The 27,905-nt window shown below is 42.9% G+C and overlaps 1 protein-coding gene across 4 annotated transcripts in view; it reads right to left on the bottom strand.

Moving 5' to 3' along the window:
• nrxn3a (neurexin 3a) overlaps positions 1–27,905 on the bottom strand; it is a 244,143-nt gene that overhangs the window by 107,706 nt on the left and 108,532 nt on the right. For 3 of the 4 annotated variants that reach the window (XM_034231879.1, XM_034231878.1, XM_034231877.1), the window contains 4 exons: positions 21,585–21,746; positions 4,830–5,123; positions 2,580–2,727; positions 365–748 (listed from right to left, as the gene is read on the bottom strand). In XM_034231879.1, the coding sequence (XP_034087770.1) occupies positions 365–748; positions 2,580–2,727; positions 4,830–5,123; positions 21,585–21,746 (988 nt within the window). Of the gene's footprint in view, positions 1–364; positions 749–2,579; positions 2,728–4,829; positions 5,124–21,584; positions 21,747–22,828; positions 22,874–27,905 lie in introns of all 4 variants that reach the window. The other variant, XM_034231876.1, reaches the window with a different exon arrangement.

The raw sequence follows: 27,905 nt of genomic DNA on the forward strand, positions 1-27,905 counted from the left end.
CTGCCAGTAAACCCACAGCAGAAGAAGAAGTGACGTCAGCGGCTTCATTTGCCTAATCCTCCCTCAGGGACTCATTCCGGTGTGAACGCGATCTGCTTTTTAGTTCATCAGAACTAAAGAGTTCTGATGAACTAAGTACGGCAAAGTACTTGGTGTGAAAGCGCCTATTGGATGTTACTAAATCTACCACTAGTTGACTAGTTGGCTGTTTGTTTTTCTCTGTGGTAAGTAAACTCTGTCCTTCAAACCAAGTGATGATTAAATAGGCCACTGCTTCCACGGTCACGATTGTTGGATGGTTGCCTCTGCCTTGGAAAAGGTCTGGGTATGGTCCAGGGTTTATGTGAGAGAAAAAAGCACTGACCTCTCTCACAGGTGCGTGACCAGTAGCCAGTGCCGGTGCAGTCGCAGATGAATCGGTTCCAGCCCTCTTTGCAGACCCCCCGGTTCTTGCATGGGTAGCTCTCACACTGCTTGCCTGGTTGCTTGTTGCACGAGGGTTTGATGCCAGCGCCATTCTGAGCCTCAGCAATCTGACGGATATCTTTGCTTCGACCATCAATAAAAAGGTCCCGGATACAGCCCACATAGCCGTAGTTGAGCATGGCTGTCCAGAGCTCAGTGGGCAGGATGAGGTTGGTGCGGTCATTGGGAAGCCCCCCCAAGTACATGTCGCCCTCCAAGTCCAGAATCTCGCTCTCACCGCTGGCTGTGAACGGAGTCCTTCTGCTATTTACGGAGATGGTCCCTGTGGGGGGGTTGGAGGGAGTACAGATTAGACATAGGGGCTGCATAGTTACAAAAGAGAATTCTGATGTACTTGAAAGATGTTGTATTTTATCACATAAATATGTTTGTAGAATTATATTAAATTCAGTTCATTTAATTTTACATGTTAAATAACTTGAGTATGCAAGTAAGATAAGATCAGGGGCCTCATTTATAAAACTTTGCGTAGGATTCACGTGAAAAGATCGCGTACGTAGGAACAAAGGACGTGTATGAACCAAGTAAACCAAGTGCAATCACGCTGGGTTTGCAAATGTAAAAACAGTTGGGACTTTATTTACAGAAATGATTTCTGTTTATTTGGTGGTTTGTGTTTCAGCTGTCAATCAGCTGTGCACAGCGTCTCCACTGCAGCCTGTGCGTCTCAACCCCCCCTGCAGCAACTCTATACACGAGTTAAAGGAAATAAAACAGATGTGTGACATCAGCTAAACAATTGACCAAACACATGGTGTTATTAGTTTCCATACCTCTAGTGTATTACGAGCGATCCATCAAGTTTTGGCGAACGGCATAATAATAATTATCTTTATTTGTAAAGGAAAAAAAATGCTTATCAATTTACACACATTTTTAAACATAATTACTGTATTTAGTATATACAACCATGCACTTGTATCTACATATGCAACCTACAGAAATGCAAAACGGCGCCAGTTTAAAAGGTAATTCTGTCTTTCTGCTTACCGCATCATTTATGAGAATACATTTCAGAACATATAAGAGAACGGTTCGGGGGTGGTTTTCAATAACATATCCGTATTTATTTATTTCTCCAAGTAACGTTTTTGTGTGCACTCAGATGTGCTTTTATCCATTTTCGCAAATGAATTCTTCATATATGATGCATGAGGTAATATTTCGATTGATGGTATTCTGTTCACATATTTCTCTCCTTTCATCCTTCTGCGAAAGGTTTCGCAGTTTCTTATCTCTCACATTTTTGTGCGTACACATGGGTCAAAGTACCGTCAAGAATGCTTTTTATAAATCAGAGATTGCTTACACCATATATTGAGCGTACGCCACATTTAGAAATGAGGCCCCTGATAAGATATCATTTATTGATCCCAAATTGTTTTTTCCCCACTACAGCAGCATGTTAAAACAAGGCATTGCACATCATTAGAACTGAAAAGGGTAGACAAAACAAACAAACAAAAATAAACATCAAAATATAAAATAAACCAGAACTAAAATAGTTAATTGTATACCTAAAATGTATAGTTCACTGTGAAAACACTATGAACGGCCAAATTACAGCCAACATATGTTTAAAGTAGAATATTATTTACATTAAGTGTGCAAGGAATAGCATATTCAATTCGATATACATTTGAAATGTACAGTGTGAAGAAAAGTCAAGTTAACAAAAAAAGTGATACTTGTTATGTACTTTAAAGACAAGGGTGTATATAAAAGGTAATTTATATATTATAGGGTTGCTCGATTATGGCAAAAATCATAATCTCGATTATTTGGGTCAATAATTGATATCACGATTATTAAAAACGATTATCCATTTACTTTGAAAACATCCATCACAAAAAAATGTGAACAGTATGTTTTTAACAGTTGATTACCCTGAACTTTAAGTATAATTCAACTGAAAAACCAATAAAAAAAAAGAATTTAAAAATGAAAAAATAAATAATCGTTTTATTTCGATTATGCTGTTTTCATAATCGTTACAAGCTAAAATCGTAATTGCGATTAAAATACGATTAATTGAGCAGCCCTAATATATTATTATGACTAGTTGACCTCATTGATTGAGCAGCACCACTGACCTGAGCGTCCATCTCTCTGAATGTCCACGTGATACCAGGCTCCGTCGTTCACCTTTGTCTGGGTGGCCTTCACCTTGATGGTCCCTGAGCCCATGTCCAGCAGAAGGTACAGGCTGCCATCCAACAGCTCCACTGCAAAGAAATCCACCTGAACACAAGGATGATCAGATGATATAGTTCAGCTTTCAACACCTGACATCTTGGTGCCAGAATAACAACCTCCATCTCAACGTCAGCAAAACTAAGGAGCTGATTGTGGATTACAGGAAGCAGCAGAGAGAGGGACACGCCCCCATCGCCATCAATGGGAGGAGAGAGTCAGCAGCTTCAGGTTCCTCTGTGTCCACATCACTGAGGACCTGACATGGACTCATCACTGAGGACCTGACATGGACTCATCACTGAGGACCTGACATGGACTCATCACTGAGGACCTGACATGGACTCATCACTGAGGACCTGACATGGACTCATCACTGAGGACCTGACATAGACTCATCACTGAGGACCTGACATGGACTCTTCACTGAGGACCTGACATGGACTCATCACTGAGGACCTGAAATGGACTCATCACTGAGGACCTGACATGGACTCATCACTGAGGACCTGACATGGACTCATCACTGAGGACCTGACATGGACTCTTCACTGAGGACCTGACATGGACTCATCACTGAGGACCTGAAATGGATTCATCACTGAGGACCTGACATGGACTCTTCACTGAGGACCTGACATGGACTCTGCACACAAACACCATCGCCAAGAAAGATCAACAGCGGCTCTTCATCCTCCGCAGGCTGAGGAGGTTCAACATGGACTCCAGGATACTCTGACCTTCTACAGGTGCACCATAGAGAGCATCCTGACCTTCTACAGGTGCACCATAGAGAGGATCCTGACCTTCTACAGGTGCTCCATAGAGAGGATGCTGACCTTCTACAGGTGCTCAATCTCCTCATCCTCCTTGACTGAGTGCAGCCTTCGATACCGTGAGCCACAACATCCTGCTCACCTGACTCAAGGACATGGGTATTGAAGGTACTGCACTCAGGTTGCTCCAGTCCTACCTCTCGATCCGATCACTCTTCATCTCCCTGAACAACCACTCCTCTGCCACAGCTCCTTGGTCAGATACTTCACCACTACAACCTGGACTTCCACTGCTATGCCGATGACACCCAGGTCTACCTCAGCACCAAATTGGGTTGGGTTATCACAGACAACATTCTTTTTTTTTCTAATCCAAATTGACTTTTTCCTGCCTAACTGTTTATAAAACCAAATTAAATATAAATGATGCAATAATTATTTGTAACATATCTTTAACCCTCCTGTTGTGTTTGGAACAAATCTGGCCGATTTACTACTACCGATGTACTACATTTGATTGCCTCAAGGCCTTATGATGTCCTCCACAGAAGGCATTTGAACATAGAAAACTGCTGATCTCCACTTTCATGGAATTTTGAGGTTAAGTCTACTTTGTTACACCATGGTGGTCCCTGTCAAAAATGGTGACCGCACTGCAGTTATTCATGTACACCAGCCGTCTGAGACATTGTTTACAGCTTAAAAGGGAGATAAATCAAATGTGCTGATGATTAATGGGTTTGGTGTTAATGTAAGAGCTGTTAAAACACACAGGTGAATTTGACCGGAAACACCCAAGTAAGGGGGGAGAAACTAACACGACAGGAGAGTTAACCAACTAATTACTTCAAGATTAAATATAATAATATAAAGACTGTTCTTTGGAACTTCTGGTTAATTGACCTAAATGACAGGACAATCTACTTGCTTGTGAGTGAAACAAACTGTTATTTTGGATTTCACAACCAACATTCTAAATGGATACACATCTGTAATCCATTGGTTGGTTGTGCACTTCCTCAGGGATTAATGGTTAATTAACGGTAGGAGCAGTGAAGGGATTTGAGGGGTCAGGGGTCAGAAAGCAGGTCAGCAGCAAAAATGGCTGAAATGCATCAGGGCTAATAAACCAGATCACAATTATCCAAACCTTAACAATATGTAACTGAAGTTCAATATGACAAAAACACAAAAATCTAGTTTTAAGTGTTTTTTTTTTCAGACTTTCTAAACTGTACAGTGTGTGCGTGTGTGAGTCCTTCCAAACAGCATATGTGGTGGCGTTTGACCTCATATTATTCACAAATATCATCAGCTTGACATTCTATTAAGAAGTGTTGAAATTTGCAAGACATTTTGAGATGATGGACTGACCTTTGTGTTCTTCTGGCTGCGGGCGGCGTCTTTACGCTCCTGAGGTTTGCCATGGGTGAAGAGGATAAGGCCGTTGGGTTCAGTTGTGCGGAAATCAAAGGAAATGGATCCCATCCGCTTTGTGTTCCACTTCGGAAGGCTGATGTAGGCCTCAGGAGTCTCGAAAGAAATGGGGTCAAGAGTGGCAACATTCTCACACTTGTAGGACACCTCCCCCTGGATTTTCATCTTCGGGTCCACAATCCGAGCAAGGCGGGACAACTCGAGACGGATGTCATTGTTCTTGTAGACCACCTGTCATAGGTGAAAGGAGAGAATTATTACTATTTAGCTATTTTGGTATTGACAAGAACAAAAATATTGGCTTTCGTCACCTCATCAAGTACCGTTGTTTTTCGCGTCAAACCAAATCTCAAAATTCCACGCAATGCAAATGCAATTTTGAATCAAACTCATTTATTTACAAGCCTGTCTACTGAGATTGAAGTATACCGTATGATGGTGGATACTTGCCAACTGACCATTCTTATGAATTTGACTCTGAAGATGTGATAAGTGACGTAATGCAAATAGGAATCTTAGGGCCATTTGCATTTCAATTCTAACACCCATGAATTGTCTTCAAAAGCCCTGGATAAACGGTGAGGTGCATGGCAAACTGAAAGTGCGCACTATCGCACACAGAGCTGGAGATTTGGAGGAGTTCAGGTATTCTAGTTATGAACTCCGGAGAGCAATTAGCAGTGCAAAGTGACAATACAGAGAGAAGGTGGAATCTGAATTCAAAGGCTGTAACACCCGGAACATGTGGGCGGGACTAAGAACAATGACAAACTACAAAGGAGCAGCGGGGGGTGCTGTGGGAGTGTCTGCGTGCGTATCTCTCCCAGATGAGCTGAACAGTTTTTTTGCACGATTGGAGAGCAGCCAGGCTGGGGGTGCAGAGAAGGATCAGGAGCCCTGCCCTTTTGTTTTAAACAGGGCAGATGTGTGCAAATCCTTTAAAAGGGTTAACCCACACAAGGCTCCTGGACCTGATGGCATCCCTGGCCGTGTTCTCATGGTGTGTGCAGTTCAGCTGGCAGAGGTGTTCACAGACATCTTCAACAGGTGCCTGCCGCAGTCTGTAGTCCCCACATGCTTCAAACACTCCACCATCGTTCCTGTCCCCAAAAAGACAAAAATCACCAGCCTCAATGACTACCGCCCAGTAGCATTCACCTCCATCATCATGAAGTGCTTTGAGCGGTTAGTCAAATCACTCATCACCTCCCTGACTCTCTGGACCCCCTGCAGTTTGCCTAAAAAGCAAACAGGTAAACAGACTACGCCATAGCCCTCACCATCCACACTGCCCTCTCACACCTGGACCAGAGGAACACATATGTGACAATGCTGTTCATTGATTACAGTTCAGCTTTCAACACCATTGTGCCCTACAAGCTGGTCATCAACCTCAGAGACATCGGGCTCAACAGCGCCCTCTGTGACTGGATCCTGAACTTCCTGACGGGCAGACCCCAGGCAGTGCGGGTGGGAAACATCACATCCTCCACCCTGATCCTCAACACCGGAGCCCCTCAAGGCTGCGTGCTCAGCCCTCTCCTCTACTCCCTGTTCACACACAACTGCGTGGCCACACACAGCTCCAACACCATCGTGAAGTTTGCTGACGACACGACCGTCATCGGCCAGATCACAGACGGCGACAAGACGGCGTACAGAGTGGAGGTCGAATACCTGACATCTTGGTGCCAGGATAACAGGAAGCAGCAGAGAGAGGGACACACCCTCATTGCCATCAATGGGACTACGGTGGAGAGAGTCGGCAGCTTCAGGTTCCTCGGTGTCCACATCACTGAGGTCCTGACATGGATACTTCACACCACCACCATCACCAAAACAGCTCGACAGCGGCTCTTCTTCCTCCACAGGCTGAGGAGGTTCAACATGGACTCCAGGATACTCTGCAACTTCTACAGGTGACCATAGAGAGTATCCTGACTGGCTGCATCACGGCCTGGTACGGCAGCTGCATCACCCTCAATCGTAAGGCTTTACAGAGGGTGGTGAAAACTGCACAGAACATCACCAGGACGGAGCTGCCATCCATGGAGGACCTTTACTCCCAGCGGCTCAGGAAGAAAGCCTTCAGGATTATAAAAGACCCCCATCACCCCAGCCACAAACTGTTCAGTCTGCTGCCGTCTGGCAGGCGTTACCGCAGCATCCGGACAAAAACCACCAGATTCAGAGACAGTTTCATCCCACAGGCAATAAGACTGTTAAACACCTGAACTGTTGAAACAACATCCATAACATGCATCTGCTACTTAGTAATTATTTAGCTATTTATCTAATATATCATTCCAATAGCTTGCATATAGACTCTTAATTCACAATTTCACTTTTTTAAACAATTTTTCTTTTTGTATTTACTTTTTAACATTTACTGTATTATTGTGTTGCACTGTTGGAGAGGCCTGTGACCTAAGATTTTAATCGACATAACTACTCTGTAGCTATGTTCGTATGACAAATAAAGAACCTTGAACCTTGTGCATCAGCCAGGCGTAAAGCCAGTCCAGGCCTGGCAGCACTGCTCACCCAGCCCACTTTGAGCTAAATACATTTAGACTATGTCCCTATAAATATCTTGGATAATCAAACCTAAAATGACGTTGCACCTTTTAGTCTTCCGCCAAAGGTTTCAATGTCTTGCTCAAAGAGACTTGGACATGCAGGCCTGAGGTTCTAACCATTAACCTTCCTATTAGAGGCTAAACTGTTTACCTCGGCGCAACATGCATCAAATCATTCTCTAGTGCACATGTGTCAAACTCAAGGCCCGGGGGCCAAATCAGGCCCTTGGTGGATTTAATTTCGGCCCGCAGGATAATTTGTAATTACTATTAGATCTGGCCCGCCGGTATATTGCACACACACCTTCACTCAATCCTGAGGGTTTCCTCCGCTTAGAGCCTGAGCCCAAACATTGATGACCTTGCACCCGAGGTGAGATGCCAAGTATCTGAACTAGCATCACAGAGCAGCACACTGAGTTTCAATGGATGTTTCCTTCTGCACTTTGTTTCTTGAGACAACAGGGCATGTTTGGTTTCTTCTTTGAGGGACATTGTTTTCTTGAAGCTGTTGTTGGCCTGTGGAAAAATGTACTCATAAGAAATGACTGCAGATAGAGCCATAAGAAATACATGCAACTGATTATTTAAAGTTTAATGTTTTTATAGGCAATCATTTAAGCTTTGTTAGTTCCAGGTTTAATATGTGCAATAAGTTCATTTCAATACGTTTTGCAATAAACATTGAACCAGTCCGGCCCTCGACTAGTACCCATTTCTTTATTTTGGCCCATTGTGTATTTGAGTTTGACACCCCTGCTCTAGTGGCTGCAGTTTATATGATATGACAGGAGCAAAGGAGGAGTTGGGGGATGATGGTCTGGTCAAACACACACACCAAGGACAAAACACGAGTGTCCTCTGCTAAACAAAAACTCAACGTGTTCTGTGGTGTTTAGTACAGCGTGAGACTACACAACCACCTCACATACTGAAAAACTTAAGAGACATACTCATTTACCCAAAACCATGAACCTTTTTGTTTTTGCTTTACCATTAAAAATGTTTATATGTTGTTGATAATGTGATATAGCGAAACGGGTATACATACAATGGAGGATATATGTATTTTATCCCTTGCAGATTTTGTAAGTTTGCCTACTTACAAATAAATTACCAGTCTATATTTTTAACGGTAGGTTTATTTTAACAGTGAGAGTAAGAATATAAAAAAGAAAATCCAGAATATGACAATATGTAATAGACAAAAATAGATGTGCATTAAACTGTGGGAAATAAGTATTTGATCCCCTTGCAGAACATGTGTTAGTACTTGGTGGAGAAACCCTTGTTGGACACACAGAGGTCAGACGCTTCTTGAAGTAGGTCTCCAGGCCTGTGCACATCTCAGGAAGGATGTTGGTCCACTCCTCTCTGACGATGCTCTCCAAATCCTGAAGGTTTTGAGGCTGATGCTTGGCCTCTCGAAGCTTCAGCTCCCTTCACAGATGTTCTATGGGATTAAGGTCTGGAGACTGGGTAGGCCCCTCCCTCACCTAAATGTGCTTCTTCTTTAGCAGCTCCTGTGTTGCCTTGGCCGTATGTTCAGGGTCATTGTCCTGCTGGAAGACCCCTCCATGACCCATTTTCAGAGTCCTGGCTGAGGGAAGGAGGCTATTGACCAAGATGTTACGGTGCATGGCCATCCTCTCCTCGATGCAGGGAAGTGGTCCTGTCCCCTTAGCAGAGAAACACCCCAAAGCAGAATGTTTCCACCTCCATGCTGACGGTGGGGATGGTGTGCTGGGGTTATAGTCAGCATCTCTCTTTCTCCAAACACGGCGTGTCGAGTTGATGCCAAAGATCTACATTTTGGTCTCATCCGACCTCATCATCTTCTCCCAAGCCTTCTCTGAATCATTCAGATGTTCGTTGTCAAACTCCAGACGGGCCTTTCATGTTCTTCTTGAGCAAGCGGCCTTCAGGCGCTGCAGGATTTGATCCATTATGGTGTAGTGTGTTACCAATAGTTTTATTGGTGACTGTGGTCCCAGCTGCCTTGAGATCATTAGCAAGTTGCTCTCGTGTAGTACTTGGCTGACCCCTCACCTTTCTCATGATCATCAATACACCACGGGGCCAGATCTTGTGTGGAGCCCCAGACCGAGGGCGATTGATTGTTGATTGATGCCCATTTTTTTGTTCTTCCATTTTCAAATAATGGCACCAACAGTTGTCTCCTTCTCTCCAAGCTGCTCTCTGATGGTCTTGTAGCCAATCCCAGCCTGGTGCAGGTCTACAGTCTGGTCCCTGAGGTCCTTAGACAGCTCTTTAGTCTTGCCCATGGTGGAGAGGTTAGAATCTGATTTATTGATTCTGTGAACAGGTGTCTTTTATACAGGTAACAAAGTAGATATTATTAGTACTTTCCAAAATTGACTTATGTAACCGGTCTGTGGGAGCCAGAATCCTTGTTTGTTGCAAGGCGATCAAATCCCACAGTTAAATGCAAATACATTTCAATATTTTATACTTTTAGACTGCTAATTTCTTTGTAAGTGGGTAGACTTACAAAATTGGCAGGGGATCAAATACGTATTTCCTCGACTGTACATATGCACAATATGACATGTATTGTCTAACTTTCTCAACCAGGCCATGTACAATCACTATCCTGTTTGAAGGAAAACATATAGTGTTGTTTTTAACTATAATGTTAAAATGTGATTTGTTATAACCCTAACATCCTTTTTTTATTTAATTAATTGCAACATACCTGGGGGCTCTTATTTATGCAGATTAAGCATACAATTCAAATAATGTTTTCTATTATTAACAACAAAAATGTTTTGTCACTTATTAGGATCTTCAAGGTTCTTTATTTAGTCATACAGGATCTTTCGGATCATAAATGGATTCATAAATAAATAAATAATTATTCAGTTTATTAATAAACTGAATAATGAGGCTTTATTAGGCAACATGAAATACATGTTGAGTTTCTAACTATCAGCCATTTTGCTTGTTTTACGTACTTTTAAAACATGTGGAATTAGTCAAATAGTGTTGGAAGGTAATTGTTGGAAACATGTGATGGCGCTACTGCTCTGTCAAATACAGCGTTTTATGAAAAATGTCATAAAAGATGGAGTAATACATTGTCTTACTGAGTACTGCATTATCTGCAGACAGAGCACGCCCCCCCCCCCCCCCCCAGCAGCTATTCTGCAAAGATGGAAAACAAATGAATAAAAACACTAAATGGCAAATCTCTATCACAGCTGCCCATGCTATCAATAACAACGGGAGGACGGAGTCGGGGGGTGGGGGTGTAGATTGAAATCTGCTCAAGTGGAAAATTGAAGGCCTTTGTCTGAATCGCTGGGCAGAGAAACTCCCTCTGCCGGCTATATATTTTGGGCACATGCATACACAAAACTAACATGTCACTCCTCCATATAATTGTGTGTGTGCGGGCTCGGCCCCAGGGTCTGTCTGGCAGAGCAGTAGATTGGTAGATTATGGATAATCCACCAACAGATCTGACAGTAAATCAACTCATCCCTTCAGGTGCTCGGGGATGGATCTCTCCTCACTCTCATTCTGTGTAGCTTTGCTTCTCTGGTTGTGACATCCTCCCTCCATAGTTTTTGGTTTGAATAATCAAATACAAAGTCATTTATTTATTTCACAAAGATGATAAAACTGGAAATTCAGGTTCGTTTTTATTATCACTTGTGTAAGCAAAGAAAAAGTAGGGGGTCTGGTGTTTTTGCCATATCTCCCAATTCCAATGATATAGTTAGAGAGAGGATTCATAGGACAGTTTTGATGGTCAGTTTCTATGGTTAAGGTGGAAAGATTATTTATTTTTTAATGAATATTTTTACAATTGAAATGTGTTTAATTGTTAGATTGTTTTGCATTTGTTCAAACTGATATATATATATATATATATATATACATATATATTATTCACAATAAATTGATCCCAACTAAAATGAAAAGGAATGAGGATGAGTTTATTGTGTTTTTATTTGGATGATACATACAAATAAAAGGATGTTTCCTTTTTTAGGATATGACAAAAGGAGTATGCTTCATTGACATAAACACAAATAGAAAAACATATGATGTGGCTACTTTACACGCTCTCCCTTGTACATGCGTGTTGATAAAAGAGAGCATCAATCATATGAAATGTGGCTTTAGACGTAAAGGTGGGGGGGCAGGGAGCTGGTGTGGGAACCGTTGTGTGTCGCTGACAATTTGACAAGTCACTTTCAGGTCCCTGCCACCTCCAAACAACAGGAAGAGCAAAACGGCCTTTCAACATGCAGAGTGAGCTTTATCAGCCCACTGCAGACTAGACTGCACACACACACACACACACACACACACACACACACACACACACACACACACACACACACACACACACACACACGTTTGTGGATGTGTGTTTTATACGGCTGACACTGCCCAAATGATAGAAATCCTTCACTGCATTATCTCTTCAACACACACACTCCCCCCACACACACACACCCCACACACACATGCACACACACACACACACGCACACAGTGAGAGAATGAACAATGTAACATACTGTATGGCTCAGGCTTGTCATTCCTCTCCTCAGTCAGAGCCTCACGCCCCGTCCACACTACAGCTTCAAAAAAAGCTTGGAGCTGGGCGTGTCTGAAGCTTCAGGATTTTATTCGAGCAACGCGACCAACAACCAATCACATGAATCTCCCGCCCCCGACATACAAAGCAACAAACCCGTAGTGTGGACGGGCCGTGACGGCAAAAACGGCTTCCAACGCGTCTGCCCATTCATTTGAATGGGGTGACGTCACGTTGCCTCGCTTTTCGCCGAACTGAATTGTGGGTAGCATAGCGGTCCGTCTCAGGCGTCTGACGCCGGAGTAGCCAGCGCCAGCCAATCAAATCCCGTTTCTGAAAATCTGACAGTTCAAGCCCTAGCCAATCAAACCGCGTCTAAGCTGGGAGAGATATCCCGCCGTTCATTTCTATATTTCAAAAAAAGATGGAGGAGAAACTAATTATCGCCGTAGCAAATCACCCGGTTTTGTATGACCAGACCCTCTTCACCTACCGGGATACAAACCGGAGGAACCAGGCATGGAGGGAGGTGGCAGAGACAGTGGGTGAAACTGGTAGGTTTTCGCCTGTTTGGGGAGTTTATATATATATTGCTCGCATAAAATCCCCGGGGGTTTTTGCTTTGTATGTCGGGGGCGGGAGATTCATGTGATTGGTTGTTGGTCGCGGTGCTCGAATAAAATCCCCAAGCTTCAGACACGCCCAGCTCCAAGCTTTTTTTGAAGCTGTAGTGTGGACGGGCGGTCACAGACAGACTCTGAGTGATGGAGCCTCACAATACTGAAGCATTGGACATGAGGAAGCACATGTATATTCTCAGAGCCTCACAATACTATACTATACTTAATAATAATAGTAACAAAACAGAACAATATAAAAATATTGTGTAGTGCATATCTGATTTGGCATACATGGTCACATGGTCTTGCCATGGGACACATTTTGTAAGATCAAAGCATTGGTGCAGTGTGTGGTCCCGCCCCAAGATGGCATCATTTCCTTTGCAGAAAACACATGAGCCAGGATCCTCTCAGGTCTGTTCAGCATGTGAAGGGTGCTTCTATACACCGATCGTCAGGATAAAGCTTTGGCTTAGTGCCATATAAAGGCATGTCAGTGTTTGTGGTTAGGCACTGGTGTCCTGAAGAATCCTTTATTGTGGGGAAACCATATAACCAGATGCAGTGTACTGCTTTACAATCTCACTTTCAGGAATTACTTTACAGATACTGACCTAATGAACATTGCTTTACTTTAAAATAAAAGATAAGATATGTAATTTGAGTGAATAGTATGCATGAATCCATACTGGAGTGTGTATGGCATATACACCCATTGAAATCTGTCCGATACCACTACCCAGCATGCTCCTGGCAGATATGCCTGCAGGAAATTGGTTGAATAGAATAAGTCTTCATGCAGGCTCACCCCGTGAGGTCTGAGATGGTTTGGTTCACATCTTAACAGAGAAATGGCTCCAGGTCCAGATGATCCACATGGAGTAGGACGAGAGTAGCTTGCTGCTCAAACATCAATGTTGATGGACAATGTTTACCTGATGTCAATTAGTTTATGTTTAATGTGCCCAGAGATTTCATGGTATTTGTATTGCTGCTGTTTGCATTCCTCCTGATGCAAATTCCAAAAATGCTCTACTGGAATGATATATTTTGTCTATTGTGCCGCAAAAGACCGATGTAACACAACTGTAACTCCAGGTTACAGAAGGACCATACATGATCCGTGAATGATAGAATATAAGAAAACAACACTGCTCCTCATGCTGTCACAACTTGAATATGCAGAGCAGGCCTGATGCTCTGCTAAACAGGGTAAGTGACTATTAGCTAAGGACCATTGGGATCAGGTGAAAAATATACCATAATGCAACGGTGTACCTTCTTCAGAGCTAAAAGAGAAACCATGGGGAAATGTATGAATTTAAATAATCCACAAAAATATAGTTAAATCATTAAATTCTCAAAATGTTTCTAAAGAAAACTTCAGAACTACACCTAAATGCTTTTTACCTACAATGCAGTGGGACAATCAGCTCAATTGCTTAAAACTTAAATTAAGTTAAAGATGCAATACCAGAGTCTATCACAGTCAAACTTTACTTTAAGGGACACTAATCTGCTTAATAAAACACACTTATATATCGACGTAACCATTTAACTATTCATTTATTGATGCTTTAAGTCTTGCATAATTGAGTGACAGGTAGGTTTTTTGAACAGGTCGCTAGCAGCAATCCAGTCCGTCCCACTCTTCTGAGCTGTGTCCAGTGACGGCTGTTACACACACCATCATCCACCAATACTTTCATTAGATAGCTGTTTTCAGTTTGTCTATGTATCTGTCCAGCTTTCAATTCAACTATACAAATAAATAAATATGCAGTGTAAGTCAAATTTTAGTTATATATTTGAATTAAAGTAAAATGCACAATATTTACCTCAGCATATGTAGGAACGAACAAATTATTTCAAATATTGAATTGCATGATCAAAGTGCTGTTACTGCAGGAAGCAGAGAGCAGCACTCTCTGAACCCTCGCTGTGTAGAGCTGCTGAATACAGGCACACAGGCACAGACAGACGCTTCATATGAGTGCTTGATGGAGGTGTAATGACAATGACAATTACAGCAATTATGTGTTATTGTAGGCCATTATGTATTTTGTAGGTTTTGAGATGTAGGATTTCTCTGTAATTGCTGGCTTATGAAAGGCATAATAATCACGGTCCAGGCAGCCGCAGGAGCTATCAATGGCGACCAGTACCTGGTGCCATGGTAACAACACATTTATCTATAATGCCACTCTGTGGATGTGGAGGACTAGAGCATTGGCAGCAGGCAAATTATCCCTAATGGCAGGGACTGGAGGATGGGGGGGCGCTTGGCAGCAGACAGAGGCAGAACTGGTGGGTGCTGCGGAGGTGTGGGTGGGTGGGCAAAATGTGTGTGACTTCATGTGGGGGGACGGTATGATGACAGTCTTTGAGACGGTGTTTGTGACCTTTGTGCATCCATGAATGTATGTGTGTATTATTTAAAGAATCAAAGTTAGTCCATTTTCAGGTTCTGAGGCTTCAAAATAATTGACACTTTACCTAAAAGATCATAACTCAAATCCAAATATCACTATTCAGGCAATCTACTATGAAATCAAGCGTCAAATTAGTGCTCTCACACAGGTCTGAAAACAGTTTCCTCCCTGCCATCGGACCAGGAACTTACCTTCTCTTGCCTTACTCAGCAGCCTTCCCATTACAGCAGTGTGACCTTACGCCATGTTTAACCATAACTCAAAATATATCTTATATATATATTAAAATAAAAATATGTATAGTTTTTTGTAAGTGCCTCCTTATCAACATGATTTTTGATATATCACTAGTATGCCACACTATTCTGATAAGTGCTGCCGTGGACATTATTGATATTGATTGATGAAGTGTTTGAGTGTGCTTAAAAGGTCACATGTAAATGTGTGTGTGACACCACTTCCACCCTTAAGACATGTGTGTGTCATGATGAGGAAATAAAGGATTCAAACCTAATGTGCGTGCTTAGATGTATATTTATATGTTGTGTGTACACATGTGATGTGTGTGTGTGTGTGTGTGTGTGTGTGTGTGTGTGTGTGTGTGTGTGTGTGTGTGTGTGTGTGTGTGTGAGAGAGGGGTGGATGGTGCAGCGGGTCTTAGACCGGCCCAGCATGGCACAGAGCAGGAAGTAGGCCAGGGAGAGATTAAAAGGCGAGAGCCACTTCCTTTCTCTCCCTGTGGCCCATGTGATGCTGTGTACTGTGTACTGTGTACTGTGTACTGTGTACTGTGTACTGTGTACTGTGTGTGTGTGTGTGTGTGTGTGTGTGTGTGTGTGTGTGTGTGTGTGTGTGTGTGTGTGTGTGTGTGTGTGTGTGTGTGTGTGTGACTGCCTTACAGTGACTCTGATCCTCTGTTCTGCTCCTCATGAGTGAAACAGCAGACTGATGGCCCTTTCATTCCTACATAATCAGTTATTCAAGCATTTGCCAAACTTGATTTGGGTTTCATTTATGTTTATAGAATGATATGTAAATATGTAAATAACATAAAGTATTATGAAGCTGTGTCCCTGGGCAAGACACTTCACCCCAAATTGCTCCTTTTTGAAAATGCTCTCATGTTTTCAGACATTTAAGGAATAAGGTATTTGCATCGTGACAGAACTATGTGTTTTTCACTGTATTTGATTCAAACAATGATTACTGTAATGCAAGATGCTAGCTCATTACAGAACAGACGGAAGTCACAGGGGAATAGGACCTTTTCTTTGCTTGATTGAATGGGATTACATAGTAATATTGGTAGGGTTTTCCAATTTGCCTTCAACATAGAGGAAGGGATTACAATGGCCTGATATTTTTGTATTCATTGTTCGTTAAAGTACAGGCTTAGCTTGTGATTTGAAAGTAAACTAATCAAAAAGGGAGAGATTCATTTAGAAGATGTTCTGTTTAGAGAGTTGATCAATGAGGGAAGGACGAGGGGGAAGAGGATCATCCAGGAATGGATTTGTAAAATGTAATAACATATGGTATAATATTAATAATAATAATTCAATAATAATAATAATAATATTGGGAGGGATGAAACCCTCTTTAATGGTCACACATGCAGAGCACACAGCACACACAGTGACATGTGTTCTCTGCTTTAACCCATCCTAGTACCAGGAGTCTAGTACCAGGAGTCTAGTACCAGGAGTCTAGTACCAGGAGTGGTCTAGTACCAGGAGTCTAGTACCAGGAGTCTAGTACCAGGAGTGGTCTAGTACCAGGAGTCTAGTACCAGGAGTCTAGTACCAGGAGTGGTCTAGTACCAGGAGTCTAGTACCAGGAGTGGTCTAGTACCAGGAGTCTAGTACCAGGAGTCTAGTACCAGGAGTCTAGTACCAGGAGTCTAGTACCAGGAGTCTAGTACCAGGAGTCTAGTACCAGGAGTCTAGTACCAGGAGCAGTGGGCAGCTATTGCACAGCGCCCGGGAGCATGGGAGTGGGGGGGGGAGGGGGATGTCTGGTGCCTTGCTCAAGGTGATTCAGCTTTCATACTATTTCTAAAGAATATAACTAACATCCAAGCATGACATTGGAGTCAGATTGAAAGGAGGTTTCAGAATACAGCCTGAGCTGCTGAGGAACTACAGGATAAGGTTTTCACTTTGACTAAGTTACATCTCTTGTGAAGGTGAAGTCTGATCAAGACCAAACAAGACAACGGTTTGCTTTGAGTTGAAACCGGATTATTACAAACAAGACAGAGGTATAAACATGTGAAGTGATTTGGGTTGAAACTCAATGATTAGACCATTCTGGTAATGTCATTATGTTTGCCATAATATTACAGGGGGATTCTTAATGTGGCTCTCACATTTCTGCAAAGCACATTTCTGTTTCCTCTCTTTCTTCACATCATCAAGGAACATCCTAACATGCATACCTGTATCAACCACCATATTACAATCCTAGATCTCCTGTCACATGATGCTTGGTTGGTCTCGTTTTCCTTCACAACGGCATCACAGTCCGCTAAGAAAAGAGTCCCTTTTTCAGACATTCATTATCTCTGCGTAAGATAGCAGCCTAAAGCAACTGCTTCAAAAGTGTTAACAAATAAGAAGTGCTTGTCTGCACAAGGAGATCAGCTCTACAACCTAAAAATAGGTCACTTTCTGGGACACTGAAAGAAAATACAGATCAAATACATTCCTAATTGGGGAATGACTGGTATTGAAAGTGGAATGTGGCTTAACCAATCCTGCAGTTTTACTACTAATATAGCAAATTAACTTCAATTTAAAGGTCACCTATCATGCAAAATGCACTTTTTTATGTCTTTTATACATAAATATATGGCCCTAGGAGTCAGGAGACTCACAACGTGTCAGAAAATACAACCTGATTTGCTGATCCAGATTTGCTGCGTCATGATGACATTACTAAAATGTGGGCTGGCTTTACGTTGAACTCCTGGCAACGTCCCGCCCGCGGCCCAACCTATCGTCCCCATATACAGTTGCTAGCTGGATCCCCTCCCTCAGCTGTGTGTCTGTGTATTCAGCAGGATGTCTACAGGAGGGACTTAGAGTAAAGTTGTTATATATATATATATATATAAATATATACATATAATGGCACTGTTCTAGCAGTAAACACTGAATAAAAAACATGTCAAGCTATGTGCTGAGTAAGAAACAATGTGCAACGTGTTTTGGAAGGAATATGGTCTGTGTTTACATTAGCAAGCATCGCTAACACTCAGAGCTAACCTGTACTGGAGAGAGTATGTGTAAAGAAGCAGGATATAAAAGGTACTGTTCTTGTGGTAAACCCCCAAGAGAGAAAGCGTTTGAGCTCCATACTGTTTCAGAAATAATGCTTGATGTGGTTTGGAACATAATATGGCGTTTAATCACGGCAGCGTTTAGCTGAGTTTCTGCTGGTAGACAGCCTTCTCTTCACAGAGCTCACTGCTTGCATGCACTCCAAAGGGGCGTGGCCAGCAGCAGCTCGGTTACATTTAAAGGGCCAGACCCAGAATCAGCACTTTAGTAACAGGGCTGAAATAGAGGGGTATAATAAGGCATGCTACAATGGGTGATCTGTTTGGTATTTTGAGCAAAACACTTCAGAGACATGTTTTGTATAGACATGGCCCTATATAATATATTGTTCAAATATAGCATAATAGGTGAACTTTAAGATAAATCATTGAGTACTTGCTACTATTGCAGTGAGACGCAATAATATAAAACCAGATTTATCAAGATTCTATTTTTGGAGGAGCCGGCTTAATTTATGAGCAGCAAACATGTTTCACCTGCTAGCATAAGAGCTAATGTTATGTCCCAAAGATGACCTCAGGAATGACCAGCCCAACCAAATGGTAGTTCAAAAGTATTTTCATCATTAGGAAAATACATTTAATTCCGCCATGTATCACAACCGTGACTCGAAAAGAGTGAAGTTTGTGTGTTTTTGCTGCTGACTGTTTGGCCCCCCCTGCAGGTCTCAACCCTCAGATGCGAGAGGCGACATGTTGGATTGGAGATTGATACAACAGAGACCATCTGCAAAAGAACACATACTGTTTCTTTAGTCATTAATGTTGTGGAATCTCTGGGGGAAAACTGATTGCCTTTTGATAAGTTGTCAAGTTGGGGGTGGGAGGGTGGACTACACAACCCTGCATTTCCTGATGCTCCCCAATAACATTTGTTCTGACGCCGACTCTAGGTGACTTGGTGGATAATTATGATTTCATAATTTCAAACTCCTGCTTTTGTTGGGTTTGATCCACATAACCCAAAACTACGGTGGCCCTGAAGTGCAAGACACTACAGCATTTCAGAAAACACCACAGCATTTCACGAAACACAACAGCATTTCACAAAACACTACAGCATTTCACAAAACGCCACAGCATTTCAGAAAACGCCACAGCATTTCACAAAACACCACAGCATTTCACAAAACGCCACCGCATTTCACAAAACACCACAGCATTTCAGAAAACACAACAGCATTTCAGAAAACACCACAGCATTTCACAAAACACCACAGCATTTCACAAAACACTACAGCATTTCACAAAACGCCACAGCATTTCAGAAAACACAACAGCATTTCAGAAAACACCACAGCATTTCACAAAACACCACAGCATTTCACAAACACAACAGCATTTCAGAAAAACACCACAGCATTTCACATTGGACGGAAAGGGTATTCCTTTAGTGATGTTTGTGATTGGACAGAGCCAGCCAGAGAAGCACTGCTGTGATTGGTTGTTTTTGCTGCCAGTCAAGAAATGACGCTTCGTGATTGGTCAACACCCGACAGCGAAATATGTCCCAACACATCAGCCGTTAGCACACATTCAGAGCTCACAGCTCCTCATATCTGTTCTGAAACTGGACAAAAGTTAAACATGTACAAACCACAGACTGTCTGTGTCATGGCGAATACAGTCGCTGCTTTATTTATGTCTGTATGACGTTGTTGTGAGTGTGGACGGAGCAGCTACAGGTTAGTTTAGCCTGATGGATCAGATTCCATTCAGAAAACACGCATTTTAAAAGCTTTTCACTTGCCGTCTTGTCTGCAGACTTGTCAAAGCGTTAATTCATGGTTTTTACTAACCGGTATCAGTATGTTGTTACTTCGGCATCACTTTGAAACGTGTATTACAATTAAATCACGGTCAAATATGTTCATTTTGTTGTAGTTGGTATCTCCCATATAATTTACATGGAGATACGCCCCGCCCCCTCTCAGCGCCTCTTGTTTGAATGACAGGAGCAAACACAGCTGACAGCCGCGGTGAAACTCGAGCGATTAGAGCGATGCGAATATTGGGTGGTCTACCATAGTATTTACATGGAGATAAGCCCCTTAAAAACCATGAATTAATAAAGCATTAATTCTGTGTTTACTCCTGGAGAGGGGGCGGGCCGTATCTCCATGTAAATCCTATCGGAATCGGATCGATCAGGCTAAACTAACCTGTAGCTGCTCCGTCCACACTCACAACAACGTCATACAGACATAAATAAAGCAGCGACTGTATTCACCATGACATAGACAGTCTGTGTTTTGTATATGTTGAACTTTTGTCCAGTTTCTGAACAGATATGAGGAGCTGTGAGCCAGCTAACGGCTGATGTGTTGGGCCAATCACGAAGCGTCATTTCTTGACTGGCAGCAAAACAACCAATCACAGCAGTGCTTCTATGGCTGGCTCTGTCCAATCACAAACAAGAAGTGTTCTCCCTAAGGAATACCCTTTCCGTCCAATGTGAAATGCTGTGGTGTTTTCTGAAATGCTGTTGTGTTTTGTGAAATGCTGTGGTGTTTTCTGAAATGCTGTTGTGTTTTGTGAAATGCTGTGGTGTTTTCTGAAATGCTGTTGTGTTTTGTGAAATGCTGTGGTGTTTTCTGAAATGCTGTTGTGTTTTGTGAAATGCTGTTGTGTTTTGTGAATTGCTGTGGCGTTTTGTGAAATGCTGTGGTGTCTTGCACTTCAGGGCCACCGTACAAAACCCTTTATTGCTGCAAATAAAAAAAGAATATTTCTGTGGGTCATATTTTACACAGTTATTGATGATATAATTGATTTGGAAATCCAGATTGTGTGTGTGTGTCTAACAAGTTAGTGATGAGTTAAAATACTATGTTGAGTTAATGTTTCTCAAGGGGAAAAAAGCATGAATTAAGCGAATACTGAGCTGGGGAGCATCGTTTTCAGGCTTCCACTTGGACACACTGGAACATAGGACCCTGGGAAAGGGAATGATCCCAAACGAGCTGATAAAGCCTCATGTACAGTACCTGCCATGTACCAGCATAGACAGGCACAGTTAGAGACTATCTGGTAAATGAAGTGGAACATCTAGGACGGCATAAACAAATACATGAGCTGTGAGCATGTAATGATCATGCCAGGAACACATTTCATTTAGACTGCAGTGAACAATAAAGCAGATACTGTACCTCCTTGAGACAGCCCATGAAGTTGTTGCTGACTGGAGACCCCGGCAGGTCTGCGGTGCTGGGACTTCCTCCCACATAGAAGAAGTCATCAGAGCCCAACATGGTGTAGTCTTCCTGGGTGTAACCCGTGGTGGTCAGAATCCCATCCACTGATATTGTCACCTGACAATGAGGAGTGAACAGTGAATGTGGAAATACAACTTGTAACTTGAATTTTCATGATAGAAATCTTTTAGAACTTAGAACTGAGATGGTTTTGCAATTTGAGTCTTAGACCTGCTGATTTTACATTGGTGTGGATATTAACCATGTATAGGTATGAAGGGTTAGTAGAAACACTAAAGAAAGACATCAAATGGGTGAAGTTAGTTCCAGTAACTGACAAACATGAATTTATGTCCATCTTCATGTGTTACTAATAATGCACAAACCATGCTGTGTTTATGTGATCTTGTGTTATGTCTACATGTGAGGGAGGCAAGAAACGAACAGAATAAACACACATGATAAAAACACCCAACCCAAGAAGAGGGAGGAGTCACAACAGAGAAAATCTAATGCAAACATGCAGGTCACACAGAAGGGCAGATTACACACACACTGTATGAAATGATTCAGAGAAAAATCAAATATCATCTGTGAACTAAAAGTTAGGGTCTAACCAGCAGAGGTGGAAAATAACGACGTACATAACTAATAACTGTCTTTTATTTCGTCATTGCTACATTCAGATGACCAGTATATACTGCAATGGATTTCTGCACAGTCTGTTCCTGAAAATGACCATGGGTAAAACAGTGTTGGTGCCCTGGTGGATTCATCCATTTCTCTAAAGCAATACGGGTTGCCTCATAGTTGCACTTGTTCAGGAGTGTGAATGAATTGAGAGTCTGGTATATGGAGGATTCAGTCCATGTCAGGCCATGCACATATAGTGCACAGGTCAGAATTCTCAGAGTCTTCCTTTTTATTCTGGGTGTAATATGCTCAACATTGCATGTAAAAGGAACATCTGGAATGAAGCAGATTAGTGAAGTAGCAAAGTAATATGTGACCTGAGCAGAGGGATAGATTTAAAACATCAGTGGACGGCCAGATGAATGACAAGATGAGGAAAGCAAACAGCAAAGGAAGGAAATAAAAACAGGATTTGTTTTAGAAATTGTAACCTGATATACTGAAGTCTGAAGAGAGGAAGGGAAGAAGCACACAGCAAACCAAAAATGACATAAAGCAATATCTACCATGAAATGGAGAGTGTTTACGATAGCGCGTCCAATGCCTGTTTGCTTTGCAGAGAGGCGGGTAGGTAAAAAACAAAATGATACAATTGAAAAAAATACATGAAAGTTCATTCAAACCAAATAATAAAAAAGCAAGGGGTTGGTACACATGTTAGTAAAGCAATGGGTCATGTTATTCTTTTAATCTCTACTTACTTACAGTCAGGTTAAAAGCTGGAAACAGGAAGCAAGGTTAAAAGGATTGGGAAAACAATCTGATAAGGTTTGTCATTTATTTCCTCAAAGCGTCCAGATAGAAAAAACACATTTAAAGAATGTTGTGGAGTGGCTTCATGATCAAGGCAGATTAACTGTAATCATACTCGTTCAAACTTGTACAGCAGCAACCTACTAATGTTGCAGAGCTGCTCTTCTTAACAGCAGATGGGCAATACAGCGCCTATTCTCACATATGAGTGAAAGTAAGAGTATTTAACAATTTGTTCTGGCTTCTTGATTGACAAAATACTCTCTGAGGAACTTTGGGAATAACTTGATGACAGGCTGTAGTGGCCAAAATCTAAAAGTTTCTCCTACACACCAGAATCAATTACTCAAATTACCCCAAAAATAAAGGGAGCTGTAAAACGACCAACAAATAATGAATTTAGAAAAATAAAGTATATACATTACATCCCTTATTGATGTTGAAAGAAGACCTATTATTCTTTCTTCTCCTGGAGGCGGCACAGCTTAGCTATGGGCCTATCGATAATGGAGGTTTTCGTCTGGAGCTTCACTGTACGGGTCAGACCTCTTGCATCAGGCTTGGTCTCCAGTACCCCCGTGGAGCAGTTGGGTCAACTACTAGGATGACATCTCCAACGCTAATGTTTTTCCTCACTGTGTTCCATTACTGTCTCTCTTGGAGCAGCAGAAGGTATTCCTGTGTCCATCTATGCCAGAACAGATCCGCCATGTACTGGACCTGCTTCCAGCGGCGCCTGGCATAGAGGTCAGATCTCTGAAACTTTCCCGGAGGTAGGATAGGTTGCGTTTTTAGCAGGAGGATGTGATTGGGAGTCAGTGGTTCCAGGTCGTGTGGATCGGAGGACACGGTGGAGAGAGGACGGTTATTGAGGATGGACTCTACCTCGCAGAAGATGGTTTGTAGGCCTTCATCGTCGAGGGTTTGCTGATGGAGAGTGGAGGTCAGCACCTGACGGACAGATCTTATGAGTCTTACCCAGACTCCACCATAATGTGAGGCTGCCGGTGGATTGAAACTCCACTGGATTCCTTCAGGGTGCAAAGCGCCTTGGATTTTCCCTTCGTTTAGTGAACTCATGGCCTTTCTGAGCTCAGTTTGGGCCCCCACCAGGTTTGTACCGTTGTCCGATCTGATATGCTTAACCTGACCTCTCCTGCAAACAAATCTTCTCAGAGCATGAATACATGAGTCTGTGTCTAACGAGTAAGCCACCTCCAGATGTACAGCTCTGCTACTCATGCAGGTAAACAGGGCTCCAGACCGTTTAACCATACTCCTTCCTCGCTTCACTTTAAGCGGTCCAAAATAGTCCAATCCGTCATTGGTGAAAGGAGGGAGGTCAGGTAGGATTATTTCTTGTGGCAAATCGGCCATTTTCTGCTCACCTGTCTTGCCTCTCACACGCCGACACACAACACACTTTGAGACTATTTTCCTTGCTGCTGAGTTTCCCTTTAAAACCCAGTACTTCTTACGGAGCTCTGAAAGCATGTCGTTTCTCCCGCTGTGTCCAGAGCGTTCGTGGATGTGTCGTAGTAGGAGAACTGAAGTGTGAGCATCTTTGGGCAGAATATAAGGGTGCTTGGTCTCATCAGGCATTGCAGATCTGTGTAGGCGGCCGCCTACTCTCATGATGCCTTCATCCAGTATAGGATCGAGCCTACAGATCTTACTACTCTTCTGCACTCTAAATGGAGCGGTTTCCAGCGCTGCCATTTCCACTGGGAAGGATTGCTTTTGAACATAGGTGATGACTGACCTCTCTGCCTGTGAGAGGTCTTCCACTGTGAGGAGCTGTCCACCAAGTGTGGACCTGAAAGCGCTTAGCTCAGTGCTCACCTTTTGGCTGCTCGAGCGGGTGGTGATGGGACCTGAGGAAAGCTCTTTACGCTTTTTGACGGTCAACATCAGAGCATTCTTCACCTTGAGGTACCATGCCACTGCTTTAAGTAGCCTCTTCCAATCAGAGAAGTATGAAATAAGACGGTCTGTGGGAGTTTCAATGCTTGCCACTGTTGTGAATACTGCAGCGTTTTTCCTGACCTCTGGGTCATTTTGCAACACTGGCTCGGAGGTCAATGATTTTTCCAGAGGCCAACTTTCCTTCGGCTTCCATAGGAACTCTGGGGCATGTATCCACCTGCTGCATGAATTTGACTGCACTCATTCCTCTCGAGGCGTCATCAGCAGGATTTTCCTTGCTGCTTACATACCTCCATTGAGATCGTTCACTATTGTCACGAATCAGTGACACTCTGTTGGCAACATAGGTCTTAAACCTAGTGTAGTCATTACCAATGTACTTGAGTACTGTTTGGCTATCCGTCCAGAAGACTGAGGGGTTTAAGTCCATGTGTAGTTCTTTCCTCAGCATTTTGTCCACCTTCACCAACAGTGTTGCAGCTGCCAACTCCAGCCGCGGTACTGTGATGTGCTTTAAAGGAAGGACTCTGGATGTTCCTAGGACAAAGGCAACATGAACAACATCCTGAATGTTAACCTGCCTAATGGCTTACTGAGCCATAGCCATTCTCACTGGCATCTGAGAAGTGATGCAGCTGTGCAAACTTTCGTGTTCCATAGCTCTTTGGCTTCAGACAGCGAGGCACTTGGAAGTGTTTTATCCTCTCCAGACTTGCTATCCATTCGATCCATTTATCTGATATAGTCTGGGGCAAAGGTTCGTCCCACCCAAAACCTCTCTGGCAGAGCTCTTGCAGCAACTGCTTGGCTGGGAGAATCAGAGGAGCCAGAAAGCCGAGTGGATCAAAGATTGAACTTACAACTGAAAGTATTCCTCTTCGTGTATGTGGCTTCTGGTTGAGATGGATGTTAAACTGGAAATGGTCAGAGTCCAGACCCCACTGCAAACCCAATGTTCTTTCAATGGGGAGACTGTCTTTGTCGAGATCCAAAGTCCTAACATCCTTTGCCCTTTGCTCTGTGGGGATGGAGGCCAGAACTGCTCTGCTGTTGCTAACCCACTGGGTCAGCTGAAACCCGCCTCTTCTGCATAATGCAGTGAGGTCCTTTACTAGCTGGATGGCTTCAGTTTCTTTTGAGACTGACTTTACACAGTCGTCAACATAAAAGTTGCTTCGGACAGTTTCAGCTACTTGAGGTGGGAACCTATTTTCATTGTCATCAGCCGTTTTTTGTAATGCAAAAATTGCACAGCTTGGGGAGGACACAGCACCAAAAATGTGCGCCAGCATGCGGTATTCTTTTGGGGGCTTACTGGTATCACCTTGTGGCCACCACAGAAACCGCAAGTAGTCCACATGAGATTTATCCATTCTGACCTGATGGAACATTGATTTTATGTCGGCCATAAATCCAATTGGCTCTTTGCAAAATCTCACAATGACTCCCACAAGAGAATTACTCAGATCAGGTCCCTGCAGTAGCTCTGCATTCAGGGACATTAGAAGCTCTTCCAAACTTGTGGCAGATATCCTATTCACAGTCACCGTACTGCCCTCACCGCCATTTCTGAGTGGCCCATTTACAACCCACCCCAATAGAGTTTTTACTGCGTAGGGGCCCTCACCTTGGCTATTAACAACCTCCCATGGCTCTAACAGCTTTGGAGCTTTCGTGCCAACTAATAATTCCACTTTAGCACTGATACTGGGAAGTTTGACTTTATTCAGGTACGCCCACTGCGTTAAGTCATTCTGGTTGGGAATGCTACTGGAGGTGACTGGCATTTCTCTCTGGGTGAAAACGTCAGGAAGAGGTAAGAAGTTGTCGCTGTCCAGTGCTGAAACTTCAATTCCAGGTATGACATGAGATGGCACCAGTTTTGCTGATTCATTGTGCTTAACAGAATATGTGTTTTTCTGCCTTTCAGGTTGAGTTTAGACATCAGCACTTCGGAGCAGAAGGTAGCGGTGGAACCAGGGTCCAGGAGGGCATAGACTTGAAATACTTGACTGCCTTTTGCTGCCTTAACTTGCACTGGGACAATGGACAGCACATTATTTTGTTCTCCGGCCCCTATGTGGCCACATAACTCTGCTGTGGTTCTGCCTGCTACACCAGAGGGCCTTTCAGTCTGTTTAGTTGGACCATCTTTAACATAGATGTGCAGGGCACTTGGGTGGGCTTGCTTGCAAACTCTACAGGTGAGGCGTTGTTTACAGTCTCTACTAATGTGGCCTATGGAGAGACAGCCAAAGCTTATACCCTTGATCTTTACAAAGTTCAGCTTGATCCTATGTGTTTCTTCCAATAATTGTTTACACAGTTCCAATGTGTGCTTGCACCTACAGAAGGGACAAGTGGGTTCAGGCTATTTTTCTTTTGGGGAAATAGCGACACCCGTGGCAAAACTGCTGTGGCTGCAAGGGAGTGCGGTCGTCTTTCAACCAGAAGGTTGTGGGTTCGATCCCAGCCCATGCAGTCAAAATGTCGATGTATCATTGGGCAAGATACTTAACCCTGAGTTGCTCCTGATGGCATGGCCAACAGTGTGTGAATGTTATTTAGTTCCTATAGTAAGGTACACTGCTCTGTATGAATGGGTGTGAATGGGTGAACGACATGAACGTATGTAAAGCGGTTTGAGGGGTCTTAAAGACTGGATTGTCACGATCTGTCTGTGTTGTGTTTTGTCTTGTCTTTTTCTGTCTTTGGTTTCATGTTTTATTTTGAAAAGTCTTCACCCCCTGTCTTGCCTGTCGCTTTCTGTCACCTGGTGCCCCTGTGTTTTCTCCTCCCTCCTCACCTTTGTCTTGTTTGTGTGATTAGTCTTGTGTGTATTTAAGTTCTGGTTTTTCTGGCTGTCTTTGTTGGTTCATTGTTTGTCTGTGACTGTGTTCACGG

Source organism: Gymnodraco acuticeps, unplaced genomic scaffold, assembly GCF_902827175.1.
Source record: "Gymnodraco acuticeps unplaced genomic scaffold, fGymAcu1.1, whole genome shotgun sequence".
NCBI classification, from domain to species: Eukaryota; Metazoa; Chordata; class Actinopteri; order Perciformes; family Bathydraconidae; genus Gymnodraco; species Gymnodraco acuticeps.